The following is a 23322-nucleotide window of genomic DNA, read 5'->3' on the forward strand; positions in this document are numbered from 1 at the left end:
TACAAGTTGTTTATTAGTATGGAAATATTGAGAAAGGCTAAGGGTAAAAAGGGAAATTCACAAGGTGGTTCATGGTAATATTGTGGAAGGCTAGGGGCAAAAAGAAAATTTCACAAAAAAAAATTCAAGAAGGTTCTAGCCAAGGCCCCTCTTGTCCGTGTGGTGTGGGGTGGTCCCCACCCCAAGGCTTGGCCAATTGACTCAAGCCAAGGGTGGGGGCATGTGTCCCCCTTACACTTGAAGGAACTATATATATATATATATATATATATATATATATATATATATATATATATATATATATATATATATGAATAAGTGGGAAAAATCTAGACATATTTCATCTTCCATAAGCTCAAGAAATTTCAAGAAAAAAAAAGGACCATATTCGGCCATGGCTTGGCCGAATTTAGTGCTCTTGGGTTTGATCAAGAAAAATAATTTTCTTCTAGTAATTCAACGAAGTGGAACGTCCCTAACAACATGGAGTAGTTGTTGGAGCAAGCAAAGCATTCGTTGTGTAAGTTGTAGACCCTAGCCGAGTGGCGGAATCAAGGGATAAAGGTAAGGTCTAATCATCTCTTTCATATGTTATGGATGATTTGTGCATATTGTGGTATGTGGAAATTCATGAAATATGTGTGTGTAGGATGTGGACGAATGGGGATTGAATTGGTGAGATGTGAAGAATTGATTTTACTTAGTATTTTAATTGTTGTTGTGGTAGATTCTATGATGTAAAATGAGGATTTAATGGTTTGAAATGAAGTTGTAATCATTGTGGGATTGTTGAAGAAGTTAATATGATATTAGTATGGTTTCTTATATTTGTATGAATGAATTTGTTAAGAGGTGGGTTGTTGATATAATTCATGAATTTGGAAGCGAGAGATGTGTTTGGAAGATTGTAAGTTGGGTTGTTGTGATTGAATTGAATATAAGTAAAATGTTGTCGAATTATGTAAAAGGAGTTACTAACGTTAGAATGCATTTTGAATTGATTGATGAAGTCGTTGATGTGTAGATTATTGGCGTAGTTCATGAATTTGGAAGAAAGGAAATGTGTTGTTATTGTTCTCGTTGAATTTGAAAGGTTTCGGGTGAAGTGGTATGTTGGTTGAGTTGTTTTGAATATTGCGTGAATTATTTGAAGTGTTCTTGAATCATGTTAGAATGATTTCGGATTATTATTGATAAATTGGCCGAGTTCTCGGATTGTTGATTAATAAATTGGCCGAGTTAAATTCTCGGGGTGTGACATTTACAGGGGAAATGCTGCCGAAATTTCGGTAGATTGTAAATGAATTCATTTGAAGGACTAAGGCAAGTATATGACGATGAGTCTAATGATTGTGTCAATTCTCTTGAATGTAGACTAGAAAGCTTGGACAATTAAGCGTAGCTAATAGGACGTGGAGCAGGTATATAAGGCTTACCCTTTCTTTCTTTTGGCATGATCCTTGTGAAACGAATAGACAATGTATATGTATGATTTCAAGGAAACTCCTATTCTTAGAGCCACTAGGATGGCTAATGTTCTTGACTTCCGAAAACTGTTTTGCTATGTCTTGATACATGTGTGTGGCTCCAAAAGTTCTATTTTGATTTGATCCATAACGATATTCGAAAGGCTTGATATGACTATTGCTTTGATTTTCTAAAGATAGCTTCTGAAACGTTCAAAGAGGTTTCTGTAAGGGATATTGTCCATAACTTTCTCATACTAACTCGGATTGACTTGAAACGTGTTTATGATCCTCAAGTGTCGATTTATGTACTTATCCATCGAGTCTTAAAATTTGTTTTATATGCATATAGTTTCTCACTACTCTGCTCGTGCACGCCTCAATATGTCTTTCACTGAGTCCCGGGCCAGGATATGTCATCGTGCACACTCCACTGCATTGTTCACCGAGTCCCTCATCAGAGGGTCGGGTACGGTATATGTATATGATGATATGATTATGGCACCGAGTCCCATGACGGGCCGGGTACGGTATATGTATATGATGACATGATTATGGCATCGAGTCCCATGATGGGCCGGGTACGGTATATGTGCACATAACTTCATTCACCGAGTCCCTCACTAGAGGGTCGGGTACGGTATATATATATATATATATATATATATATATGCATGCATGCATGATGACATGATAGTATGATGACATGATTTTATCCACCGAGTCCCATAACGGGCCGGGTACGGTATGTGATAATGATATGCATGATTTATGTTTTAAAGGCAAGAGCTTTGGTATTCTGCACATTGTACACGTTTCTGTACTCCTTATATCAATTATGATCCTTTTACTGTGATTCCTGCCTTACATGTTCAGTACATATTCCGTACTGACCCCCTTTCTTCGGGGGCTGCGTTTTATGCCATGCAGGTACACCCAGATGAGTAGAAGACTTTGCTAGAAGGTGTTCCAGCGGGATTGGCTAGCTCCACTTCCTTCCAGAGTGTTGCCGAGTCAGAGTTTATATGTTATGATTTCTGATTGATGTTAGAGACTTTGCAGATAGAGTCGTGGGTATAGAATGTCAGTCTTGTAAGCGGCTCCACCAGCCGATGTGTCATTATGCATTATGTTATAGATTCCTTATGATTACAGATTCTACTTGACTTAAGAACGATGAAAAGAATGATTCTGGAATCCTTAACTATGTATTTCATTTTTATTTGATTAAGAGTCCAAAACGATTATGTGTGTAGTAAGAGTCAGCGGGTTCGCTCGGCCCTAAGTAAGGGTCGGGTGCCCATCACACCCTAGCGAGGTTAGGATGTGACACCATCATACCTTCCCCAGACCCCACTTGTGGGATTACACTAGGTATGACTTTTTTTTTATTTCCTTCCAATTCAAATTAAAAAAGAATCACGCTTTAGCCAAAAATTGTTACCAAATGGGACTTTTTTCTACCATCTACCATTTTGTGCTTGAAATAAGCCAAAAATAATAATTAAACCCGTTTGGCTTAGCTTATCTAAAATAACTTATGAGTTGTTTTCAGCTTATAAGCTATTTTTTTAAGCCCATCCAAACGGGCTCTAAGTCAATAGACCCAAATAAAGAAGGTGGAAACTTTAACCATAAGAAGCAAAACAAAAGCTTAACCCAGCAAGCTGAAAAACCCATTAATCAACAAGTAATAAGGTGATCTGAGAGTAAAATTAAGATGAAAAAGATAAAGTTATCTTGATCAAAGAGGGGCTTTTTGAAATACCGTGTGCTCCTGAAAACTAAATGAAGACATGGCTTACACCCAGTGGTAGAGCAACTGCAGAATTAGGCTCCTTTTCTGAACTTAATTGTCATTCTTTTTTGTGTAGAGAAAGCAGAATAAAGGAGATTTTTTTTTTAAGATGAAGATCTTTTTTTTTTAAGAATAAAAAAAGAAAGCTAGCTGAGATTAGGTGGACCCACAAAAAATCTCTTGGAAAAAGGGGGTCTAACTTTAATTTTTGCCTTTCGCCTAAAATACACCGAGGTTCCGGGTACGAAGTCCGGCTCGGTAAAAAAAAATGCAAGGCAGAGTTTCATTGCCAAATTAGGCCTATTCAAGCAATTCAAGCAGAGTTTTTTTTTTTTTTTTTTTGCCTTCAGGCAAACCCCGAATTAAGGCAGACTTTTCGTGAAGCCTTGCCTTGTGAAATTATATTCTTCTAACTGAGTGAGGGTTCGAACCCAGATTCTCGGGATATCTTCTGCCACTTTTTTAAGCGAAGGATAAATGTTGACACGCAATTTTGTCCCACTTTTTCTTCAATTAATTTATGTGCGTTTCTTGATCGTTAATAATTTGGACGAGTCATTTCAAATTTACTTAACAAAGCATTATATTAATACTTTCAAATATTTATTGCACGGTTATTTACTTTAATAAGAAGTTGTATTATATATTTGAAAGTGGTTAATTCTAGTCCAAAATTAGTAAGATGAAGATGTCCAAATAAATTAATTAAAGGAAGAAAAAGGCCAAATTCGGATCCCCACCAGCCCACACTTTAAATTCATTAACTCTACCAGCCCACACTTTCGGACCAACAGACCAGCCCAACAACACCTGACCCGACCCGACCGACCCATATCTTGTCCTTTTCATTCCCAACCCTAAACAAATTAACGCCGCAGCTCTCTCTCCCTCTTTCTCTCTCTTTTTCTCTCATCTCCCTCCATTTCTAGCAAAAGCCCAGTCCGCTTTAGCTGTGAACAAGTTTGTCCCCCACATTTTCATACCAAAAGTTGTCTAAACGTCTACTTTACCTGAGCTCTATCGTTGACAGAGAAAGAATTTTCCCTCTTTTGCTACAAGATATGTTGATCCTCAAAAATCATAGAATGGTCGACCCATTTTTGGTAACTCCCGAATCAAATCACGTGAAGATTTTCCCAGATTTAACGGCTCATTTTTTATTCGTTTTCAAAAATTCAACTTCAAATCCCTCCCAAAAATGAGTGAAACCCTAGTTTTTCGTCTACTATAAAATGGCCTTAAGTCCATAGCCGAAAGGGGATTCTTTTTGAGCCGCCTTGAAATATCTATATTTTTCACTATATCTCAGATATATTCATTTGATATATTGAGGGGTTTACTCTTTCGATTCTGCTGTTGCGTTGAAATCAAGTGTAGATCGGAGATTTACAACCCCGTTCACTGCACTCGGATACGGTCAGTAATTCGTTTAAATTTTAGTTCAGATTTACGTTTCTTAATTTAATTTCCTATATGTTTAATTAGTTAATTGTTGTTTAGTTTAGATTCACTGTTTTTCGTAAGATATAGAGTGTAGTTACATGCTCTGTTTGGTTAGCTTAGTTATATACTGTTAGTATGTTTATATGAGAATAGATAAGCCAAAAGTAGTCTCATAGTTTATACTGTATCCAGTGTTAGTTTAGTTTTCTTTTTTAGGTCCTTATTTGTATGAGCATGTTGTTCATCAAATTTCGGCAATAGATAGTGCCTCTGTTAGTTTAACTACTGGGGTTATTTAATCATATGGTCTGATAATGGAACTTGTTTTAATCTATCAATTTTGAGCAAGCATCAGGTACTACAAATACGATCACCTATTCGGATCTGTTCATTGCTTATAAGTGATACAGTCTGTCATACCCAATCTGTAACATGTCTATTGTGAATGATTGAGATGTTTCATGTTATCGTTAGTTGAAACTTATCATCATCTCGCTTTAGGAACCTGACTATTATTCGCTTCTTTGCTAAAATGCTTATATGATTCATTATAGTTCGTTTCATTAGCATAGTTCAAGGAGGCAATATTTCGCCATATGGTCAGGACGTTCGTCAGTACCTCTAGCAACTATCTATGCTTTGTATTTGCCTCATTGTATGTGGATAATCTGCTTGCGTGTCTGAATCTCAAACTGACCAGTGCAATATTTCCTAATCTTGAGTTTTGGTTATGGGTAGAGCACTTGCACAATTTCTTTTAGGATAATTTCAATATGAGGTTTGGTTATCTTGATATGAGTGAACCTCCACGTTAAACCCTATTTTAAAACAGTCTAAAGAAAAAAAAATCTCTACTTTGATGAAGTTGGCTACTTAATTCTGAAGCCTATTTTGCGCTGAAACTGCTGGTGCATTTTAGCCATCTTGTTGGGTTGAAACCGCTGCTGCATTTTAGCCATTTTGCTGCTTTACTTTTGGGCCATGAACCACTGCATTTTCGAACTGCATTTCTGCTACGTTTTGAGTTAAATTTCAGCTTCATTCTGAGTTGAATTATTATTGTATTTTGAGGTTGAAAATACTGCTTTTAGATTAACTTTGTTGCTGCAAATTTTCAGCAAGTGTTTACTACACTTGGCTGGGCCGATACTTTATTTGGTACCTATTTGAGGAGAGGTTACTGCTTATGATTACTCTACTGTTTTACTGTTACGTTATGCTACCTCTTATGCTACTTTTCTTTGTTTGCATGAACACCGGAGCCGAAGAGTCCCACGTTGAGAGTCGACGTCACCGCAAGCCCTGGAGCGTGCATCTGCATTTCCCTCTGTGTCTCTCGCTCCCCCGAATACATCTCAACAAAAATGAAAAGCTGGGGGAAATAGGGAACATCCTGCCATAATTTTCTTCTAACTCCCTATCATAAAGTGATATGCTTGTTGTTTTTTTACATATTATCTGAGCATGAATGTTTGTTGCTTACTGTTGGTAGAATCCTTTTAAAATTCTAAGTTTTTGTGCTCATTTTGGTTTAGGGCTAAGCTTCTGTTATTTATCTTTGTAGGGAATCACGGAATCACGTAGGGTTTTCATTTATTTAAATTAGCTAGCACTTAATTAGTGAACTTATTTTCTAAGTTAAGTAAAATATCTAATCTTTTTTTAAAATCTCAGCTTTTCTAAGAAAAGAAAACTTCATCTCATTTTGATTGAGTTTGGCCAGAACTGTCAAGTTTAGCTATGATAAATGACAACAAGCCTTGGATTTTACTTTTGAGTTAAAAGATAATCTTTCCAGAAATATTGCGTCAAAAGGATTTGATTTCAAAGTTTAAAATTCTAAACCACTGTGATACCACTATGATCCTTAATAAATTTTCAGCCAAAGGATATTTTTAGTAAGCCTAGAAATGTTTAAACTTGGAAATATAACTTGAGCTAAATGACATCAGTTCATGTTTCTTTTCATTGGGGTAAAACTTTTGCCAAACCGAAGTCCTGCTTTCCAAAATCATATTTGCCTTTTGTTAAAACATCATGTTAACCAATTTACACTCTGCACTATATTTATAGACATATTTTCAACATACTTTCTTTCATAAAATGTTCACCTTTTACACTTAGCCTAATTAATTGTAAGTCCGGTCAGTTAACCATTGTTAATGGGTCTTAAAGGATACCTAATATCTTCCCTTCAGACTAATTGAACCCTTACCTAGAATCTTAAATTTTGTAGACATTAAAGCGGAGTTAACTTTAGATAATTACTTTAATTAACTTTAGGTGTCCTAATTAACCATAAATAATTAGGTGGCGACTCCTTAACTTTAATTAACCCCGGAATTACCGAAATGTTGTAAACTATTTTGACTCCGGTTAAAATAGGGTATAACAATAAAAATTAAACACCAGCAATTTGAGGGGCAAAAATTAAAGATCAGCGCCTTTAAAGGAAAATCCATGCAAAAAAATGTGTATCAAGGACCAAAAGTCAAGCCAATATATTAAGGACCATTTTCTCATTTCTTAAACATTTGCCCAATATCTACGTAACCGACCCGTTAACTTTGACCCATACCCGAAAAAAAAAAGTCTAGGTATGGTGTTTATTTGATCAAATAAATTTTTATCTTTTTTCAACTTAATTCAATTGAAATCAATTATCAATTCTTTGAATGAAACATAGGGCCCACTTAACTAAATCAATACTTTTCTACAAAGCACATTTTCTCTCCTTTTATCTCTCTATTTGTTTTATTTATTTTTCTGTGCCCCTTTTGTCACGACCCAGCCCCGTGGGCCGCGACTGGCACCCTACTTGGGTACCCAGACCAAATCGCATATTCATTTATCAAATCAAAACTTATTTCGAAATTTCATAAAAGCCATTTCGAACATAATTTATATCGAAATCTGTCTTAAGCGGTCGCATGTATCAAAATATCATATCAAATCAGAAAAGAGCGGCGGAAGATCCATCGCCGGTCATAAGTACAAACATAAGCACAAGGGCCATTTAGGGCCACCATCACAACAGACCGCATCAAGACCAAATATCAAAATCAAACAAAAGCATATAGGACCCTCGCCCCACATACATGACTACAGGCCTCTACGAATCCAAAACAAAGACATATGGCGAGACAGGGCCCCGCCGTACCCAAATAGTCAAATGTACAAAATATATACATAGCAAAAGATGTATGTACCAAAAGTGGACTCCGGATCGAAGAGGAGTACTCCGAAATAGCAGAAAGTAAGGCCTACAGCGGTGGATCACCGGCGTCTGTACCTACGGGCATGAAACGCAGCCCCCGAAGAAAGGGGGTCAGTACGAAATATGTACTGAGTATGTAAAGCACGGAGTACAGAAATATAGGCCACAACTGAAAGCAAATAAGATACAAAAGAGGAGTCTCGAACAGTGTGTCAAAACTTTATATAAAAATCATATACATATATATAATGCAAACAAAATCATGCAACGCTCAAGAACGTGGTCACCACTCCGACGCTGGTGCCACACACAGCATAACACCAGAAGGTTCAAATCTCCGTACATCCCCGAACACACACATGTGAGCGTATCGCATCACCAGCCATATCACAACATAACTCCAAACGGAACCCGGCCCTATGGCGAGGCCTCGGGAAACCGTGACACAGCATACGGCCGAATCATCATATGGCGCACGAACCATAACCGGCCCGGGAACCGGTGAACGAAGTCATAATAAGGCACGAGCGGAGTCATGAGCAAACAATGCAATTTGTATATCAAAATAGCCTTTCAAAATTTGATGATTTCATAAGTCATTTCATTAACCAAAGTAGTCGGAAAATTAGCTAGTACAAAAGTTCATTTGACAAAATGTTTCCCAAAGTGGTACGTATGGCTCAAAACATAGATTAGCATATCATAGTGATCAAAACATATTTCATAGAGGAAAGTTTCAAAATCGAAGATTCTTTATCGAAGCTTATCCAAAAAGAGAGCCTAATAGGACAAATAAGGCATCTCGGGGTTAGCGGGCCCACCTCGGGTCAAGTCGAGGTGGCGAACATAATTTATGGACATTTCGGGTCTATAAGATCATACATAGAGATTTCGAAATAACCCGATCACATTTACATAGGTTTCGGACGTTTGATTGATTTCTAGCCAAAATAGAGTCATTAGGCTTCAATCGAATTGAATGAATAGTAGTCATTCTATAGATCGGATTTCGAGGAGCAGAATTGCTCCGGGGGTTCCGATATCAACCTAACATACTAAGACATGCCAAAAGAAGAAGTGGGGAGCTTTACATACCTTATAGACGTCTTATGCTCACCCCAAACTCAAATCCCGTTTCGTCCGGAATCTGCAAATGGTCAAAGTTACCAATTAGAGATTCTAAGGCTTAAGAATTCCCTTAACTTCATTGTTGTCTACCGAAATTTCGGCAGCATTTCCCCTATATATCTAACACCCCCGATACTTAGCTCGGCTCAATAAACATCAACAACAACAACCCAAACATCACAAACAACATAAACCACAACTAAATCATTCTAACTCCAATATTCTTCCTTATCATATAAGTTTACAACTTCCATTCAAACTTCACAATACCAAACTAATGTCCACATTATTGTATTCACTCACTCACTCAAGATTATTCCAACACATCCCAATTAGGTTCCAAACAATATACACAAATTCAAGAAGTTCGTCACTTTCCATAATTCATCCGAAACGTCAACAATTTCCAACGAACATACTAACTCGTATTGTTTCATTCCGAATTCATTAACAACAACCATAAGTCACATTCAAAGTCTTAATATCATAATTATACAAGGATATACACAAATATACCGAAATCATATACTTTTCCATAATAATTCGCAACCATTTTCAAATGCCAATTCGATTCATTAAACATTCATTTACGTCATAAGTGTCACAACGACACAACAAACAACTAAACGAATCAAGTTCACGTTGCCTTACACACCTTATGGCTCACGGCTACCACATCAAACACACATATACAGATGGCTTCATACACACACATCAAAACTACGAATTTCTCGTCTATTCTCAATCCTTAACATATTCATACCAATTCCATAACATTTAAGGGGCAAAATTCTTACCTTTTCTTGAAAATCCGACTTGTCGCAAATGTGATCCTTGCGCCAAATAAATTGTATCACGTCGGAGAGCGTCTTGAGTACTCTACAAATATGGGAAGAACAAGATTTTTGGATCAAACACAAGGGCTAGAAAATATTTTCTTTCTCTCCCACTAGCTTCGGCCGAGAGGTGTAGTTGGTGTTCAAATGATAAGTTTGCTTGATTTCTTGATAAGTCTAAAGGGGACTTGATATATATCCAACTAAGGGTCATGTGAAAATCACATGACCACTTAATAAGGGCTTGGGCCAAGCCTTGTGGCCGGCCACCCCATATCTTTGGGCCTCAATTTTTGTTCCAATTTTCTTGGTCCAATTCGTTAAAAATCCCGTTTTGTAATTCCCGAAACTAATTTCCGAAATTCCAAATTTTCCCTCGGCCTTCCCCAATGTCTTAGCACCAATGGTTTCATAACCAACATAGTCATATCAACTAGAATCAAGATATTTCCTTATAACATACAAGTCTTAATTATTTTCTCAATTTCCAATTATACGAAAACACGGGACATAACACCTTTGCTTGTTTAAATTCACCACAGTTTTTGTATTTGTTCTTTGCTTGATGCTTTTGTTTCATATGAAATTTATAGTTGATCCAATTCTTTTTGTTTCAGGTCAGTGTTAAGATTTTGAGTTTGTGGGTTCATATCGTACTTATTTTTTAAAGCCACGAGATAATTTTTTTTTGCTAGTGGGTTGCCTCATTTGTTTTAAAAAAATATATATGCTTGGCTTTAAACAAAAATAAGTCTATTCATTTTTTTAAACGAACCAGACCCAACTAATAGAAAAAAAATTATGTCGTGGCTTTTAAAAAAACACCTACTAAAAAAGTAGATAGACTTAAAAATCAAAGTCCAGCCCATTTGAAGGGCAAACCGTGCAATTAAAAGACAAGTAACAAGCTGGAAACGATATTTGACGAAGTCAACAGACCCAAATAAAGCAGGTGGAAACTTTAACCATAAGCAGCAAAATAAAAGCTTAACCCAGCAAGCTGAAAACCCCATTAATCAACAAGTAATAAGGTGATCAGAGAGTAAAATCAAGATGAAAATGATAAAGTTCTCTCTTCTCTTTTATCTCTCTATTTATTTTTGTTTGTTTCAATTCTCCACACAATTTTCTTTGTTTAGGATTGTATTTGAATCATAGACGGTTTCTACTTTGATTTAAATGGAACCTTACAATAATACTGTGTGCTGATGAAAAATATTAGGAACCTTCCCTGAACTTGATTGAGATTCTTGATTGTATAGTGAAAGCAGAGTAAAGGAAAAGCATGTTATTCTGTAAGTCAATGTCTTTACCCCAACTTACACTCTCATCCTAACCAGTCAAAATTTTAAACCTGAAAATGACTAGGTAACCTTCCTCGTATTGACTACTCCAAAGCTACAGTAGTAAATGTTCTTTGCTTTCTGCTATATATAACTCAGTATTATTGAATAGATGAACAGAGCAAAAATTTCTTTATTTCTTCTCTACCAACTCAATTTTGATCTTTTTAGTAACAAAAATGGGTTATGGAATACTTGTGTTGTTTCTGCTATATATAGCCTTTCTTTGTCAACTTGTTTCCTCTTCATCCTTACCTCATTTATGCCCCAATGATCAAGCCCTTGCTCTTCTTCAATTCAAGCACATGTTTACCATAAATCCCAATGCTTCTGATTTTTGTGAATTTTCTCATCCAAAAACAGTTACGTGGAACAAGAGCACAGATTGCTGCGAATGGGATGGGGTTTATTGTGAGGAGACGACAGGACAAGTGATTGAGCTTAACCTCACTTGCAGCCAACTTCAAGGCAAGTTTCATTCCAATAGTAGCCTCTTTCAACTGTCCAATCTCAAATGGCTTGATTTGTCTTTTAATAATTTTTTCGGGTCGCTCATTTCGCCAAAATTTGGTGAGTTTTCTAGTTTGACACATCTTGATTTGGGGGATTCAGGTTTTTCTGGTCTAATCCCTTCTCACCTTCTGAAATCTCTCATCTTTCAAAATTATGCGTTCTTCGTATCTGGAATATTTCCCCATATGGGCTTAGAATTGGACCTCACAATTCTGAACTGCTCGTTAAGAACTTGACCCAATAAAGAGGACTTGACCTTAGCTTTGTGAACATCGCTTCCACCATTCCTCTAAATTTCTTTTCTTTTTTAACAACTCTAAGGCTTATGGACACATAGTTATTTGGTATATTGCCCGAAAGAGTTTTCCACCTTTCCAACATGCAATCTCTTGTTTTATCACACAATACCCTGCTCACTGTTGGGCTTCCCACAACCAAATGGAATAGCAGTGCATCTCTCATGGAATTATATCTTGGAGGTGTGAATTTTACCGGTAGGATACCTGAATCATTTAGCTATCTAACTTCACTGCAAACATTAGACATGCATTCTTCCAATCTCTTAGGGCCCTTTCCTAAACCTATATGGAATATCACCAGTATTGACTACTTATCACTTAGCGTAAACAACTTAAATGGCCAAATTGAGTGCTTATCTTGTAATCAAAGCTGGACATAACTTTGATCCTTAATTATTTCATCCAATTCCCTAACTGGTCTAATACCTTCTTGTATATTCTCCTTTCCTTCACTAAGTGAATTAGGCTTGAGCAATAACAATTTCACTAAAATTCAGGATTTCAAGTCCAAAACCTTGAGCACAATTGTTTTAAAACACAATCAGCTGGAAGGTCCAATTCCAAAGTCACTCCTAAACTAGCAGAGCCTATCTAATCTTCTTCTTTTTCAAAATAATCTTAGTGGACAGATTGATTCAACTATCTGCAATCTGAAAACACTAGCAATGCTATATTTGGGAAGTAATAACTTGGAGGGAATAATCCGCCAATGTTTGGGTGAGATGAGTGAGCTTTGGCTTTTGGATTTAAGCAACAATAGTCTAAGTGGTACAATTAATATTGGAAACACAGTCGGGATCATTAAATTGGATAGGAATAAGCTACAGGGGAAAGTGCCACAATATTTGATCAATTGCAAGGGTTTGGAACTCCTTGATTTAGGTAACAATGAGTTGAATGACACATTTCCAAATTGGTTGGGAACCCTACTTGATTTGAAGATTTTAAGTTTGAGATCAAATAAGTTGCATGGCCTTATAAAATATTCAAGGGCTGAAAACTTGTTTGCTCAAATTCGAAAAATAGGTCTCTCATCCAATGGATTTAGTAGAGAATTACCGGTGAGCCTTTTTGAGAATTTCTGAGCTATCAAAAAAATTGATGAGAACAGTGGAACCCGAGAGTATGTAGCAGATGTAACTGCTTATTACTACACAAGTTCTTTGATAGTGACAACACATGGATTGGATTTTGAACTGTAACACTCTGTAAATTCGGGTTAGGTGTGAATATGTAAAAATCTAGTGTTAAGATGATATTATATATATATATGAATCCATTCTTGATGAATTCGGGTGGAAGATGGTCATTTTGAAGTCAAACCAATAATTGAAGTTCTTAAGGGCTCTTAACTTCGCCTAAGTTTTGGTAGGACTGTCTTCTGGGCGATTTTCATAAAAATTTATTGCGAATTGGAAAAAACTTCCTTAATGAAAGTTGTAGATCTTTGAAATAGCTTTATAACGGTAGGTCGCCCAGCTGGATAAAAGCTATGTACAAATAGTTATGTCCGTTTTACTGAAGAGCAAAAAAGTTGGAGAATTCGCCCAAAGTACGCCCAGAAAGTACGGGCCATACTTTAAAGTATGGGACGTCCTTTTAGATGTACTTCTTCGGTTCTTCACTGGTATTGGAAACCTAAATACGGGCTACAAGTACGGGACGTACTTCAAAGTACGGGACATACTTTGTAGGCCGTATTTTCTCCGTTTCTGGCAGAAAATTGGGTTTAAAATGGGTTTGGTCTTATTTTGTTCCCATTTTTTTTTTCATCCTTCCAAACCCTAGGGACGAAAATCATCCCTACAAGTCTTCAAATCAAAGGTAAGAACACCCTTAACATTACTAATCTATTCTAACATCAAACCCATGATTCTTACCATGATTCTTGTGATCAAAACCTAGGGTTTGCAGTATAATTCTTCCTAAAGTGATTCAAGATAGGGTTTGGGTGTTCTTCATTAGGAAAATGAATTTTTAAACTTTGTTTAACATATTTAGGTATGTCTCCCTTTTAAAAACCTTATTTTGGATATATGTCTCTTTTGAAAATCATTTTCTTGACTATAAGGATGATTTGTATGTCTCTTTAAAAAATAAAATCCTTTTTTAATATAAAAATAATTCATATGTCTCTTTTACAAACTCTCTTAAAAGATTGATTATTTATAAAATCATGTTTTGAATGATATGATGAATTGGTTTTACATTCTTGAAATATATTACATGCTTTGATTAATGGTTAATGTGCATGAAGGGACGAGTCCACATTGAACCTAGATTGTAACAAACCCTATATATATATATATATATAAGGTATTATGAATGTTTTCCTCTATGAGAGATGCTTAGTGATGATGGTTAATTGTTGGTATTGATGATTTTACAAAGGAACTATGACAAAGTAATCTTGTTTAAAGAAGTGGAAACGTTTTTTCATGATTATTTATGATATTATGAATTTTCGTAATGGCATAATGAGCTTTAATGCTATTTGATGGTGTGACTACTTTGAGACAAATTATGAATCGGCTTCTATGCTATGAACTTTATTGTTGTGTTTGGCCTAGCTACTCGGGAGGAAGGGTAGCCACTATGGATTCTAGTGTGGTAATTGCCTAGCCATTCGGGAGGAAGAGTGGCCACTACCGGGTTCGCTACCCGGGGTGTGATTCATGCCTAGCTATTCGGGAGGAAGGATAGCCACCGCTGGGTTCGCTACCCGGGGTGTAATTTATGCCTAGCTATTAGGGAGGAAGGATAGCAACCGCGTACTACATAGTCCGGTGTGATTTATGCCTAGCTATTCGGGAGGAAGGATAGCCACCGAGAATTATATATTCCGGTGTGTTGCGCTATGCGCGATATGATTGATTCTTGGGCCTGTATTGGCATATGTGATATTCTTATTGTCTCATGAAACTGTTGTTGACAATCATGATCAATTTGCAAGGCATAATTGAAAGTTATAAATTGACAAAAGGCTTTGTAATCGGTTTTGATAATTCTTATTGAAGTACATATGCTGAATACCTATTTTTTTATTGATTAATGGCTTTGTAAACTGTTTAACAAATGATATTAAGAATCACAAAGTGGAATGACTGTTTTTATACTATCTTTTCAGAACTGATTTCTTTATGTATTATTATATTTTATTTTTATAATACTTCTTGTCCCCGAGGCATTCACTGAGTACGAAAGTACTCAGGCATACCATTGTTGTTTTTGATGGTATGTTAGGTAACGAAGAAGAGCAGGTTCGTGATACTTTCGACGCTTAGGAGAATTTGCTGCTGCTGTTGATTTGGTGAGCCCACATCCTTGTTCGTGGGACACTTCCTGTTTCATTTATTATTCTAGATTTCCGGACTGCGTCCCGAAGTTAGATGATTGTTGTGTCTCTTAGAAGCTCCATAGATAGTGGTCAGCATTGTGGGTAGATTGTCAAAGATCGTATGACTTAATAGGCGGTTGCCATGTTTATAACTATTTACTTATATTAGACTTTCGTTGATCTTATTTCACAATTGTGATCCTGATATATGCAGTTACTTATAACTTTGTTTAATTTAATAAGGAAAGACTATTAAATAGGAACTTGATGTTACATTTATTTTATAAACTATTAGAGGCGAATGTTAAACCTGGCGGGTTCAAGTATTATTATTGTGTTGTTTAGGTTCTTCCGATGTTGTTCATGACGTCGGATGCCGGTCACGTCTAGGGTGGGTTTTGGGGCGTGACATGAACTTCCTCGTGTTTTGACAACAAACATAGTTATAGATCTCTCTAACAAGAGATTTGGAGGTTATATTCCAAGTATTTTTGGAGATCTCATTGGGCTTCGTACGTTGAACTTATCTCACAATGGCTTGGAAGGTCATATACCAGCATCACTACGACAACTATCTATACTTGAATCACTGGATCTCTCATCTAACAAAATTGGCGGAGAAATTCCGCAATAGCTTGCATCCCTCACATCACTTGAAGTCTTATATCTCTCTTACAATCATCTTGTTGGATGCATCCCTAAAGGAAAACAATTTGATACCTTTGAGAATAATTCATACCAAGGGAATGATGGGTTACGTGGATTTCCACTCTCAAATGGTTACGGCGGTGATGATGGGGGTACCACAAGCAACAACTCCAGTTGAGCTAGATCAAAGAGAAGGACATTCATCAATGATCAGTTGGCAGGCGGTTCTCATGGGTTATGGTTGTGGTCTAATTATTGGACTATCTGTAATATACTTAATGTTGTCAACTCAAAGTCCAGCATGATTTTCGAGGATGATTGAGGAATTGGAATACAAAATTATACTACAATGAAAAAACACAAGAAAAGATATACCAGCATCACTACGACAACTATCTACACTTGAATCACTGGATCTCTCATCTAACAAAATTGGCGGAGAAATTCCGCAATAGCTTGCATCCCTCACATCACTTGAAGTCTTATATCTCTCTTACAATCATCTTGTTGGATGCATTCCTAAAGGAAAACAATTTGATACCTTTGAGAATAATTCATACCAAGGGAATGATGGGTTACGTGGATTTCCACTCTTAAAAGGTTGCGCCGGTGATGATGGGGGTACCACAAGCAACGTGTCATGACCCAACCCCGTGGGCCGCGACCAGTGCCCAAGCTGGGCACCTATACGTACCCGATACCCCAAATTAGCATATTAACAAAATAGTATAATAATTAGATTAGTGGACGCTACAAAATTTAGCAGAACTGCAGACTTTGCACGTAGAAGCCGATAAGGCCGTCATAGAACAAAATATCCCAAACATATGTACAGAACCCACACAGATGCATCCACAGACCTCTACAGAACATAGCATAATCATAAGACGGGACAGGGCCCCGTCATACCCTGAATAATGCACATATACAGATAGTAGTGGCAGACTGTACCAAAAGATGGGCTCTGAAGAAGAGAGCGCCCCAAAATAGCAGAGTATGATCCTAAACGGGTGGATCAGCGAACCTGTCGTCTGTACCTGCGCGGCATGAAAACGCAGCCCCCGAAGAAAGGGGGTCAGTACGAAATATGTACTGAATATGCAAAGCGGAATCACAGAAGTAAAATCATAACGGTTACAGAAAAATAAGTAGAAAATCCAGAGTGTCAAATGCATATTTCCAAAACATACAGAATGTGTACAAAAACATATGTCATATCATATCCGGCCCCTGCCAAGGGACTCGGCAGACAGAACGTGGCCACCCTCCCGACGCTGGTGCCACCACACAGAGGAATCAGAAAAAGGGGCGTGGCCCCGTAACATAAAATGTCATATCAAAATGGCCATACAGATCAGATCAGAATAAGCGGACATGGCACATCATACTCCACAGACCCATGTACGCGTATACCTGCCCCCTCACATCGGGGCACGACGAACAATGCAGAGGATCACGCTTGACAACATATCTTAGCCCGGGATCAGTGTGGGAAACATTGGGGCATCCACGAATGGAGTAGTGAGAGACTAATGCAATTTAGAAATATCATAATTGTTTTCAAAGACTCGATGAAGCATATCAAAGACAAACAAATTCAATGGAGTTGGACGGGATCATAATAGATGCATTTCGGATATCATATTAATTCACAGAAGTATAGCCTTCCCGAAGTCGTTCCGAGTGCCAAAATAATTTATTAGACTTAATAGAATATTTAAAACCATATTCGTTAGGAAATAAAAAGGGTAGTCAAAACGTTTCATTCAAAAATCGCTTAAAAAGAAAGCTTTAGTACATTAAGGGCAAAACCGGGAATAGTGGGCCCGCCTCGGGACAAACAAGGCGGCGGGCTCAAATTGTGCCCTCTAAGCTTATGGGGTCACCTAAAAAGGTTCTACAGACATTCTATGACTTTCCAAGTAATTTAGAGCAAAGTTGCATTATTTCATGAAAAGCGTACTAAAATGATTCAATTCTACTGAAGGAAAAACTGAGAATTTCTCTTGCGGATTCCGAGGGCCAAGAAGTCTTTCGAGGCCCGGATCCGACCCTAACACACTAAGGGCATGCCAAGGGAAGAATTGGGGTTGCTTTACATACCTTTCAAGCTCATCACGCCTTTCCAAACTCACTTCCCGTTTCGTCAAAAATCTGCAATTGGTCAAGTTTACCAATTGTGGGTTAGAGATGCCATAATTTTAGCTTAATGCATTTTTGTCTACCGAAATTTCGGCAGCACTTCCCCTATACATATAGCACCCCCGAGAATTCAACTCGGCTAGAAACCATCAACAACAACCCAAACAACAACATCAACATCAAAAACAACCATTAAGGCACAATATCCTTCAACTAGTCATCTTTCTAACAAGTTGACATATCCTTCATTCCAACCCAAACTTTCAAACTAATATCAATGATTTCACATTCATTAACAATCAAAATCATCACAATATAGTTTTAGAAACATCTCATATCGTTTTCCTTAAGTTATACACTCGATATACATAATATACAACTTTCCGTCAAAGTCATAACTTATGCAAAACATCAAATCTTCGGCATACAACTTCATAACATGCTTCCAACTTCCAAACTCATCAATGATCATCACAATTAACCACCAAACAACTTCATTTCTTTAATGTTGAAAAATCATACTAAAACGACATAAGTTTCTACATTCCAATTCGATACAAACTTATATCATTCTAACTTCATTTACATTACAAACATCACAATAACACACTAACACACTAAACAACTTAATTCATTTCTATCCCAAGCCAACACACCCTACGGCCAACATGCCTATTTTATCAATATCAACCAAATTCATCCAACTTTCAATTCTCATATGCATTTCATCACAATCACAACTAGAATATAACATGAATTCAACACATTAACACCACACAACACATACATGCCCACGGCTACAAACCATACTCCAACCCCACTTTGCAAACTTCCATTTTTCCACACAATCAACACATTTCTATATACTACAACACAACAAGACTTAATAACACAAAGATTAGGGATAAATTCTCACCTTTTACCTTAGTCTTCTTCGCTTGATCAAGTGGTCACTTTGAAGAATCAAAGCTCCTTTCTTCCAAAGCAACTACACCAAGTTAAAAAGGGACCTCAACTTAATAGAAATTCACCAAAAGAAAATTTTTTGGAGCAATATTCTTGCTAGCCAATTTTCCAAGGCAAACCCGAAACCCTCTATTTTCTTGCTCTTGTTCTTGCTTCTAATGTCTTGAACCTTCTAGTATAATTAATATCAAGACTTGGTCACATGACCAAGTAAATGGGCTTGGATCATGGCCATGTTGGCCGGCCATGGTCCTTATTTTGGGCCTCAATTTCAATTCAATTTTTGAGCCCAATAGCTTGTGAATCATATTTTGTAATTCCCGAAACTAATTTCCAAAATTCCAAAATTGCCCTTAGCCTTGTCCCACACTTCCATGACTCTATTCTTTCATGCATAACTCCTATGTTCAACAAAATATCAAATTTGACCTTACATCTCAAAAATCCAATATATATCAAGTTTTTCCAAACGTGTGAAAACACGGGATATAACACAGCGACTCCAGTTGAGCTAGATCAGAGAGAAGGACATTCAGCAATGATCAGTTGGCAGGAGGTTCTCATGGGTTACGGTTGTGGTCTAATTATTGGACTATCTGTAATATACATAATGTTGTCAACTCAAAGTCCAGCATGATTTTCGAGGATGATTGAGGAATTGGAATACAAAATTATTACTACAATGAAAAAACACAAGAAAAGATATTAGTGTGTAACCTCCAGGTATTCAACTTGATATTTATCTTTCAAAAGATTATTGTATATATATCAATGTATTTTCTACCTCCTTCATCCTTAAAGCTCTTAATTAACTTTAATTCTTCATTTTTGAAATTGCAGGATTCAAGTCTAATATGTTGCTGGTGATGCAAATTTAAGCCTTTATCTTCATAGTTTGTGATTTTTCTGAAGTGTTTGTTACCTTGTGAATAAAGACACTTGTTTTCTTCCTTTGAGACTCAGCCAAATTTATTTTCATTTATTTAAAGTGTTAGATTATTAGCAGAGTTCATGGCCTCAACTGGTAAAATTCATCCTCATTATAATTATTAGTTGAGTAATTGGGTTCAAGCATAAAGTCAGTTAATAAATAATTGAGGTTATCTTGACCTTTGGTATTTCTATATATTATAAGCCACAGTTTGGTGGGACGAGCACAACACTCAAAGATTGTACAACTAGCAATACATATTGTACTATAGGGTTGGGCCTAACTCAACACGTGTATCTTTCTCCTGTAATTCAGTCTGCTCAACTTCTGAATACACAATGCTCCCATTCACTCGAAGACGCATCTCTGTCTGTGAGTATCTCAACTTTCTTTTGTTTTCTAGGTACTTCAATCTTTCACTTTGAAAATTCTTTTGTTGATGAGTATGTAATTTTTTATCTTTGTTGTACTTGTGATGTCTGGTGAGTTTTACTTATTCTCTTTCTTTCTTCTTTATTGCATTCATTTCTTAGTGATGGCATTTTCACCGATCTGATTTAATTTTCTTCATATCTTGAATTTTCCTTTGGTGAAGTCTTACATGCAGGTCAGTATTTGTGCCCCTTTTGCTTATGATTTTTTGGAAAGACACTTGATGTGTGTATTAGAATAAATATCTGTTTTCTTATTTATTTCTGGGTGAAAGGTTGCAAGTGAGTTAAATAAAGGGAGAAGAAAGCACATAATGACTTCCTCTCTCAGATTACTTGAAATGAATAATCCAGTTAAATCCTGAAGCATCTCCATTATGTAATTAGAAATTAAGTTTCTAATTCTAATCAGAATCAAGTTACTTCAATTTCTTCTCGAGGCTTCATTGGTGATGAATCATGAATGTTGTTTAGCCCATACATGGAATAAATCTGGTTTAGCTAGAGAATATTGCATTTAATTATTTATATCTACAATATCCATTAAAACACGACAACTCAAATATACAAAATATTCACAATGTTTATCCCATATCAATGAATTAATAGTCTTCACATAGAAATTAAAAACAATCTATGCTTCAATATTTCAATTCCAGTCAATAAGACACTCCATTGTAGGCAACAATGCTTGCAACTCACCCTTCTTGATTCTTTGAAGCTCTCTAGCAACATCAATCATATTTGGCCTATTTTCTCCAACATTTTTAGCACATCTCAAAGCCAAATTCAAAAATGCCTTCAACTTCTTTTGTTCCTCTTGCAAAATCTTGGAATCAATAAGATTATCCTCTAACTTATTGTTCTCAATACACAGTGATGCATAATTCTCCAAAGAAATCAAACCATAATCGTCACTATAATATTTTCCCTCATGATTTACCTTAATTTCTTTCCCACTCAACAGCATAAGCATAAACAGACCAAAGCTAAAAACATCTGATTTTAGTGTAACATTACTAGACCACACATATTCAGGATCTAAGTAACCAATTGTCCCTATTAACTCATCTTGTACGTGTACTTTACCAACTGGAAGTGGTATACAACATTCAAAATTGTACAATTTCACAACCCCATTTTGGTCCAAAATCACATTATTGGAGGTTAAATTCCTATGAATAATTGATCTTGGAAATTCAGTGTGAAGATAAAGAATCACACTTGCAATATCTATAGCAATTTTAACTCTTTTTTCCCATGTCAAGAATTCAGTACAGTTGAAGAGATAGTCAAATTGTGAATATTCATAAACCAAAGCTACCCTCTCAAACTCTAAGCAATAGCCTATAATTTGGAGTACATTTTTGTGGTAACTCATTTCACTAGAAATTACTATGTCACGTATGACATGGTCATGCTTACGTTTCATTGTAGCTTTTTTCTCGTATTTTTTCACTAGCACTTTTTTCTCATTGAAATTACCTTTGTATAAGAAGGGGCCAACACTTTCTTGAAATCCATTTGTTGAATTGATGATTTCTTCTGCAGTGAAGCTTCTAAGGGGTAGTTTTTGGTGGCCATTTTTTGAAAATGAAAGTTGTTCTTCTAGTAGTGAACTTCCATTTGTGAGATAATTTAGATATTTTTCTTTGTCTTCTTTTTTGTTTTCCTTTTTTTGAAGAAAAGAAGGAAGCTTTATCCCTATATTATTCATGGAGATGGAGAGAATGAAGAAGTTATTAAAAAATAAATGTGACAACTAGTAGAGGGATATTGAAAGTATTCGTATGGAAGAGACCATTTGGTCAAACATTGAAACCGTGTGAAAGTTTAGTTTGAATTGTTGGGAAGGAAGAAGGAAGCCACTTGGCTTGGTTCGTATGTTTACGTTGTCTCAACTTTTCCTTCTGCCAAACGTGTTTTAATAGTTAGTAGAATGTTATTGGTTCAGTAGAATTCAATTATTTGGCTCTAATACAAATATTTTATAATGATGCTGTTTTTTGGATATTTTTTGATTGTTATAGAGAATATATATATATATATATTACATAACATGAAAAATCGATTTCAAGGAAAGCTTAACCGTTATAGTAAAATATTATTGTAGGAGATGACTGTTATAGAGAAGTCTCAGTATATCATCAACTGTTTTAAACATTCATTTAATATGTATAAATAGTTTCTTCAGAACACAATAAGTAAAAAAAAAATTATTATTTAAAACTCATAAATTAAAAATTCTGGCTCTACATTTGCAGAGTACAGATCCCTCCCCTCGTATCCTTCCCTTTTAGGAGTATTTAAGAAGTTCCTCCGCTTTGTTATATCTGTCATTTAAAGTCTTGACACACTCTGCGAAAAGTATCATTTTAATTGCGTTAATGGAGTTATCGAACAGATTAACTTTTATCTTTTCCTTAACTAAGTTATACATGACTAAATTCCTTCTTGGAGTTTAAAGATGAATTAGTTAAAAAAAAAAAAGGGATGTTTATAAGTAATATATCATAGACAATCTCCATAAATTCAAAAGGGTAATAGGGTAAACAACATTCTTGCAGACGCTGCAATATTAGTTATTTGATTAGTCGAATTTATAATCTCCAAAGTTATAAGTATACATTTACTATTCCTACAGTTTCATATGTGTGTGTATATATATGAGTGAGTGTATATATATATATATATATATATATATATATTAAAGATGTTTTCTCAGAAACAACTATTCATTGATCAATATTATGATCTTCAGGATAACTACATAGCATAACTAACTCTGGCACATATTTAGATTTATTAGCTATAGTTTAAATTA

At 36.0% G+C, this 23322-nt stretch overlaps 1 protein-coding gene and 1 pseudogene across 1 annotated transcript; one reads left to right on the forward strand and one right to left on the reverse strand.

Moving 5' to 3' along the window:
• Positions 1-11410: 11410 nt before the first annotated feature.
• Positions 11411-16108, forward strand: LOC132611542 (receptor-like protein Cf-9 homolog; annotated as a pseudogene).
• A 4911-nt stretch (positions 16109-21019) lies between these two features.
• Positions 21020-22267, reverse strand: LOC132610019 (non-functional pseudokinase ZED1-like). Its single transcript, XM_060324273.1, has one exon. The coding sequence runs from the start codon at positions 22213-22215 to the stop codon at positions 21148-21150; it is 1068 nt and encodes a 355-aa protein (XP_060180256.1). The 5' UTR covers positions 22216-22267; the 3' UTR covers positions 21020-21147.
• Between the last annotated feature and the right edge of the window lie 1055 nt (positions 22268-23322).

The sequence above is a fragment of the Lycium barbarum genome, chromosome 9 (genome assembly GCF_019175385.1).
Source record: "Lycium barbarum isolate Lr01 chromosome 9, ASM1917538v2, whole genome shotgun sequence".
NCBI classification, from domain to species: domain Eukaryota; kingdom Viridiplantae; phylum Streptophyta; class Magnoliopsida; order Solanales; family Solanaceae; genus Lycium; species Lycium barbarum.